This window comes from Quercus robur, chromosome 12 (genome assembly GCF_932294415.1).
Source record: "Quercus robur chromosome 12, dhQueRobu3.1, whole genome shotgun sequence".
Taxonomy (NCBI): Eukaryota; Viridiplantae; Streptophyta; class Magnoliopsida; order Fagales; family Fagaceae; genus Quercus; species Quercus robur.
In genome coordinates this window covers 19,169,087-19,177,137 of record NC_065545.1, presented here as the reverse complement: position 1 = coordinate 19,177,137, position 8,051 = coordinate 19,169,087, and the positions used below count along the sequence as shown (strand labels likewise).

At 32.9% G+C, this 8,051-nt stretch overlaps 1 protein-coding gene across 1 annotated transcript; it reads right to left on the bottom strand.

Moving 5' to 3' along the window:
- Positions 1-678: 678 nt before the first annotated feature.
- LOC126708554 (gibberellin receptor GID1B-like) lies at positions 679-3,455 on the bottom strand. Its single transcript, XM_050408340.1, has 2 exons — positions 2,911-3,455; positions 679-2,204 (listed from the first exon to the last, which is right to left on the bottom strand). The coding sequence occupies exons 1-2, from the start codon at positions 2,947-2,949 to the stop codon at positions 1,209-1,211; spliced, it is 1,035 nt and encodes a 344-aa protein (XP_050264297.1). The 5' UTR covers positions 2,950-3,455; the 3' UTR covers positions 679-1,208.
- Between the last annotated feature and the right edge of the window lie 4,596 nt (positions 3,456-8,051).

The window sequence follows — 8,051 nt, the reverse complement described above, 5'->3', positions numbered from 1 at the left end:
GCGCTATAGAAAATTTCCCCCACCAAATGATTCCAAAGAGGGAAGTGGCCTTTAAGACCCGCGTGATTGGAAATTTATTCGTAAGTTATAGATAAGAATCTTAGATTATGAAATATCTATTATTAGCATGGATGATTTTAAAATATGATTTTCAAGCACCTGGTTCAAGTAACCGAGACAACACAATACTTTTTCAAAACTTGTTGTGGATCCAGATGAAAGAAATTTTGTTCCAATTACAAAAATTATGGTGTCAGCTGTTGTGAAAATATTGGATCTTCACATTAGTTGATGTATAATAAGTTTTAAGTGTGTAATCCAACATGTGCAAAGGCATTGTGTTCATGAATCTTGCACTGGATGTTGAAGAAGCCACAAAATTTGCTGTCTAGATACAAGTAACTTTCCCATCCAGAGCTTAACATTTGTAAAATCCAGGATTAACTTTGTTATACAGTTCCAAACTAGAAAGCCTTGCTCTATATGCCTATACAAGTTAATTGGCTTTAAACTTGTCGCTACCTCCAGAAGTGAAGGCAACATTCTGAGCCATATATCAAGAAGTTGCACTTGAATTACGGTCACAACTAGCCAAGCTTAGATTTTCATCGGTGAAAGAAATGACAGGACAAAAGAAACAATACAAGGATTAGCTCTATCAGAAATGATAATAAAGGCTAAAGAGCAAACAAAATCTTTATATAACTAGAACACAAGTATAACATACATGACTCATTACATGACGGATACATTCCAGTCCATGTCCTGAAATTAGTGCTTATAATGATATATCCATTTACTAAAACAGATAGATCAACCACCAAACATTACCCCTATACTTCTCTCTCTATTTGCAGCTGGAAGTTAACCAGGGTAAGTTTATATCTGGTGGTTCAGCCAAATCTCACAAATCAAATGAGTGAGTTCTGATACTTCTGAGCTTCTGATAGTGGCTTTCCCTGATAGAATACATTTATGTACCTAAAAGACATAGGCAGTAATCTTCCAGACCAAGAACAAACAAACCCCCAGAGTTGCAGAACTCTCTTTATCACCATGAATGGCAATGGAGTAAGAAGTAATACTACACAATCATATATAGGTATATAACTACACACCATAACTGCAAAAGGGGGGAAAAAAAGAACCCAAGTGAAGTGTCAAGCTTCTGTTATGTATGGCTGTTGTAGGTGAGGTTAAGTAGTGTATTAACAGTTAGGATTCACAAAGTTGTTTATCTCCTCCATTAGGCAATAGAAGTGGTCATTATTTGGCAAGAAGTAGAACCCAATGGTGGCCTCCTTTAAGTAAAGAAGTTTTACCTCTTGGCCAGCCTTCTGGAGCCCTTCCACATAAGCCAATTGCCAATCTTGTACAAGATCCAAACCAGCAACCACAACAAGACTTTTGGGAAACTTGAGTCCTTCAATACTTATTCCCCTGGGGCCAAATGGATTACTTGCCGGATGGTCTCTATCTTCCCCTTCAGGAAGATAAGCCCTCCAATACCAATCGCGGTCTTGAATTGTAACGAAGTATTTACCATCCAATCTTTTCTCTGATTCAGTTCTAATTTTCCCAGCAAACATTGGATGAAGAAGGATGTTACCCAATACCTCAACTTCTGCCTCGGCCGCCTTCACTGCTACATGGTGAGCAATGTTTCCACCAGAACTATCTCCAGCCAAATATACATGAACCTTGGAATCTTTCCCACTCTGAAGCCATGTTCTTGATTTAACCCACTTAAGAGCAGTCCAACCATCATCATATGCACAGGGGTATCTATGTTCAGGTGCTCTGCGGTAATTTACAGAAACCACAACAGCCTTGCAGATGCTCACAAGCCGGCGACAAAAAGTGTCATAAATAGCACTATTGGCTGAAGAATGTGCGAAGCTTCCACCATGGAAGAAAATTATGACAGGGACAATCTTGGTAGTGCTCAAGGGCTTCTCAAGCTCTAATATGCCCCATTGAGCCTCATTTGCCGGGGCTGGTTGGTAAACCCGGTTAAGAAGTCCGGTGACTCTATCAACATGATCAAAGGAAAAAACTCCATCGACTGGGATTGTATTGGCAGGGACTTTGCGGTCAAGAAACTCGGCCAATTCACGGTTGAATGTCCCATCAGAACGGCGAAGGATATTGTAAGCCAGCTTGAAATTGGAGATGAGTACCCATGTATTGAGTGGCACAACCCTCTACACGAAAAGGAAAAAGAAAAAAGAAAAAGTTCAAAGATTGAAAGGATAAGAACTAATATGCCATTTTCAGTTTACAGAACCTTAATAGAGCCTAAGTAGTAACAACCAAATTGACTGTATGCATACGACAAACTCTTAACATACCCAGAACAGAAAAATTATGAAAATGTCTAAGGCAACGGTGAAAAACACATGAAATTTTAAGCAGTGAAGAGAAGAAGCAGTAGAAAATAAATTTTAGACATGAAACAAAAAGAGGAAACCATTTAACATGGTGAAAATTTGCCACTTTTGCACCAAATCAAACTCGAATTTCTCAAAGTTGGATTTTCCAGAACAACAAAATTTCTTCAAGAAATAGAAAGAAGAAAGAGACTCAAACACAATCCATGATCCATACCATCACATCTACAACTCATTGCACCATCCAAAAAGCCATTACAGACATGGGAAACAATTCAAAGTTAAAAAAAGCACAAATGGCACCTGAAACAATTCAACTCCTTCAAAATGAAAGGCACCAAAATCGAAACTCCAGCCCCAAAACCCAAACACCAACATAGAAGAATATACAAAATCAAACAAACCCATCAACCAAATGATCATACAAGCTCCAAACTTTAAGAACATAACACCACCAATAGGACCAATACACTGGAAGCAGGGAAAGTACAACAAGCCCAAGATATGAAGCTAAAAATACCTTGGATTCATTGAGGTTGACTTCATTACTACCAGCCATGACACTCCAAAAGATTCAAAACCAAAACCAACAAGAAGCTCTAAGAGTCTAAAAAAAAAACCCAACAAGCCCTTTAATTTTTCATAACCAAAAACAAAGGTTTTTTTTTTGTTCAGAAGAAGTGAGAGGTGAGGTGAGGTGAGGTGAGGTGAGAGTAGAGAAAAGAAGAAGGTAATGAAAGACTAATAATAAAGGGTGTGTGTTGTTTTCATTGGTGGCTTTGGCGTTTGGAGGACACTGATAGATTCCTCGTTTTTGGGTTTATGCTGAAATATGATGAGAAGAGACACTTGTTTTTCTGAGATATTAAGAACAGGGAACAGAAAGCGTTCAGAGAGACAACAGAGAAAGAGAGAGAAATGAAAGATGATAGAAAAGAAAAGGATAGAGAGAAAATGAAAAGTACATATACACACAATTACACACACACATACACTCTCTCTCAAGAGAAAGAAAGAGATGGGTGAGAAAGATAAGAGAGACACGCAGAGAGAGAGAGAGAGAGAGTCAAACGCAAAGGAACGACGGTGATGGACGGAGACGACAGAGACGACAAAGCGGGCGGCCGAATTAAACTGTTCATTGGGTCCTACCATTTCTTATTCTATATGTTTTATTTATTTATTATTTATTTGTGTTTTTGTTTTCTTTATTTATTATAGGACTAGTTTAATTTCTACTCGGTTCTTTTCTTTTTCTTTGTTCTCTTTTTATTATTATTTTATTTATTTGTTTTTCGGGGTGTGATCTGGAAATTAAAGAAAAAGTTGGCACTTGGCAATTGGGCATGGTTGGCTATTGGCAGGCCTGGTTTGGCTTTTGTTTGTTTATTGTTATCATTTATGCAATATTTCAAGCAACCCTTTTTTGTCTCACCCTAGGATACAACCATTATTTGCATGAGATGTACCTTAAGACTATTAATTATTGATTAGTTATTGGGCTCAAGAAAAAAAAAACATTTTTTGTATTACATTAATTAATGTAATTATATAATTTTTTTTTATAAATATAATATAATTTTAATTTATGGGCACTATTTCTTGAAGAATGTTTTCATCATCAAGTTAATATGATAATTGGTTTTTGTTTCTAAAAAAAGAAAAGAAGAAGATGCTAATTGGTTTTTGTTTTAAGAGAGAATGAGGGATTGAAATCCAAATCTATTATTCAACGACAAGATACTTTACTAGTTAAGCTAATTAAATTAATTAGAGAACCTACAATAAAAAATGTACAAAAATTTACTTTCTTTGTATTTTATTATATTTATTTTGATGAAAAATGTAAACGAATCAAACACTTTTTTATATGGTTAATAGAAAATACGCACAATAAAGTGAAAAACATTTTCAATGGTAACTTTTCTCTTCTCACCCCATTCTCCAAGGGGCTAACAAATAGAAAATAATTTCTTATTCAGTATCTAATTTGTAAATGAAAAATTGTGTTCATGTACTTTTTTGAAATTACAATAAATATTAATAATTTTTCATCTGAGCCAAACAATTTTTTTTTTTTACTCACTTTCATATGGTTACAATCTACAAGAAAACAAGTTGATATTTTTAATTTAAAAAAAAAGTTTTATATTAAAAAAAACGACGCATACAATAGGAATAATTTCTTTGCACATTTATATTCATCACTTGAGATTCCTCTTTGAGGGATTGTTTCGTTCAACTTTCAAGTATTGATTCTTTAGTGGATATGAGATATTGTGATCATATCTAAATAAAGTAACCACAATTAGTTGCCTCCATTAGATGAGAATAATTTCTTTTGGAGTTCTATACCTTTTTTTTTTAATTGCTTTTCTTCTAGTTATCCTTCACTTTTTTTTTAATGACATTTGTAGTGAACATTATTGATGTAATGGATGTAAATTTAAATGAGAGTAATCATGAAAAAGATCTTATTTAATGTAAAGTAATGATTGTGGAGGGGAGTGTTTCTTTTCATGCTTCATGTTAGATTTATGTTTTAGTTTATATTAAAAATTTATATAAAAAAGATATAAGGGGAGAGAAAGATGTACACTATCATAGGAGTTTGTGCTTAATGACGAGAGATGTTTAGTGCTTTTCTCCCTTAGGAAAAAGTATTAGTTAAAAACTTCATTACAACTAGCTCAAAGATTGATATTCAACTAAGACTTTTACCTTAGACCACTTTCCATTTGTTAGTACTTCTTTAGAACTTTAGACTAATGAGTATTATATTCTGGTTTAAAAAAGAAAAAAAAAGAGAGAGTACTAAATTGGGACAAAAATAGGTTTGTTAGACATCTAATAAAAATGATTATCATTTTTTTTTTTGGATTCAATTCAAAAAATATGATAACTTATTATCAAAACTACCTTGATGGATAGCTTAAAACATAATCAATATTAGAAAGTTTTTTGTTGTTGAATAATGAATTTAGAATCAAATTCCATTTACACTAAAAAAGAAAAATTGATACTTTGACTTAATGATAAGGAATAATTATAATAGAGCAAACATATTATAGTTTCAAAACTTAACATATCTACATATTTTTAGGAAGGAGGGAGGGAGGGAGGCAAGAATTTGTTTGATCAACCCTTGTAATATAGTGATGTTTTTATTAGACCTTTTTTTTTTTTTTTCCATAAAATAGAATGGTCAGATTTGATTCATAAATATAGTAAAATTTATGAAAAAAAAGTTAAAATACTACTAATTATGTAATTTAATTGATTTATACCCTCAACAATTACAATAATATTAATGTGCCCCTTTTGTCAGCGTCCATTAATCTCATTGTTAATCTTAATCCACCCAAAAATAATGTTATTTTAAAACAAAAATATATATAAAAAAAAAGATATCATTTTTAGACGAGTTAACTCACAAAAATTTATACCACCGCACACCCTAGTTGTGATGGTCACTCCACAAGTACTTGTGGAGTGGGGGTCAAGAGCCATGGTTCAAGTCTCCAGGAGGAAGTTTCACACATATATACACTTAGATTAGGATAAAGTAAAATTCTATCTTGTTAAAAAAAAAAAAAAAAAAATCACAAAAATTTATCAAACCATAACTATGATAACATAATGACCACATTAACATGGTTAGAACAATCAATACAATTGAAGGATATAGATAATAGTAATTAATAAATTTTTGTTACAATTATCACAGACACAGTCATTGTCTATAACATTTCAATCAAGATTTTTCATATCTAATAGCTAGATTTCAAAGAAAAATATATACATTAAAAAAAAAAAATTTAGGAGAAGTAAATAACTACTCTAAAAGGTTCTGGAACTAGTCAAAAACTGCTCTGGCAAAGGCCGTACGAATTTAGAGAAAAAAAAAAATTGGAGAGAAAAAAACAAAATAATCAAAAGAAGCAGACAAAGAGTTTTTCTGCGTGCGGCCGACGCCAAGGCACGTGGCGACAAAGGGTTCCATCTCAACTCTCTTTTAGCCTATCCAATTATCCAATTCCCCAAAATACCCTCCACATGCTCTGGAAATAACGAAACCTGCCACTCGACCACGACCACGTGTTTTGTCCTCTAGCGCAAAGCGCGTGACGGCATGTTTTTTGTCAGAGCTTGAAGAGAGCTTTCCTTTTAATAATTTTGTTTTTTTCCCAAACACAAAAAAATAAAAATAAAAAAGAAAAGAAAAATGTGGGTTTTGGATTTTGTCGTATTCTATAGAGACTGTTTCTATATCACCATCTTCTTGTGGGTAATGGACACCTGTCAAGGACACATAACTCACGTTTTTAAGTCATGGGTCCTACCCTCTAAAGTCTTTTTATTCTTGAAACAACTTGATACGATGATCAAAAACTCAATTAGTGGGACCCTTCTTTTAAAAAAAAAAAGAAAAAAAAAGACCCACCTGTGATTTGCATTGTGGAATATGGATTTGCCACGTCTTATGGTTTTGGAGCTTTGCTTTGTTTTGTGTTTGTGTTTGTGTGATTGATTAGGTTATTTTTCTTATAACAAAATTGATGTGGGACCTAATAAAGGATCTCCGCCGTTGGTTTTGTTTGATGGAAAAGGTCCAAGCTATGATGGCTGTGCGATAAAGTTTGACAAAACAAACAAGAAATCAAAAGTATTAGGTACTTTGGTTTTTTGTACTTTAAGCTAATCTTGACCGTTCATTTTTTTAATTTTTTTATTTGATGGGAAAACGTTTTACAATTACAATACAAGTAAGCCAAAGATTCTTTAATACATGAAAATGAAATCCTTATCAAGGTGGCTTTCCGACTCTCATCAATTTTATTGCTCCTAATAAGTTTCTTCGAGGTTTAGTGAGGTGGGTTTGATATGACTGAGTCTTTTGTCTTTAGTCCTAGTTTAGTTTAAGAAATTAACGGATCAAAAAAATCAAGATATTCAAACTTATCGTAAAGATGACATAATACAATTGTATTTTGAAAAAAAGTAAATTATATTAAAGTTGTACACAAATCAAAATCTTAACACAAATCAAATTTTGTGTTAGAAACATTTCTCCTCTTCCTTGTGTGTGCGTTTGTTTCTAAAAAAAAAAGAAATGAGTAATTGTCTCACATTACTTTAAAAGTTATTATGACTTTTGAGTGAAATTGTGGTGTATCTTTGTGTTAGAATATTTTTCCCTCTCTGAAGGTGTGTTTGTTTCTCAAAAAAAATAAAAAATAAAAAATAAAACAATACCATGAATTTAGCAACCAAAAAAAAAAAAAAAACCATTAAATGGTATGGTATGAATAGAGAGTTATAAGTTTGAGTTCATAATGGGGTAAAATTTACTATCTTTCTTGAAAGAAATGAATGCCCTAAGGCTAATTCTATAATATCACTCACAATCTTAGGCCCTAAGATCACGAAAACAAAACAACTTCCCCAAAATGTCTTGGTCATTGGAGACTGAGCATTATTGTTCAAAGTTTAGTGTAGCAGTCAAATTTATATATATGAATTTATAATCCTTTTGCACTGACCAGGATAAAATGGTCAATGTCTATTTTCCTGGCTAAGCTAATTCGTAGGGGTGACATTTTCGATTAAGAAAAATATATACTTTTTAGAGAAGATGATACGATATTTTAGGATAGTTTT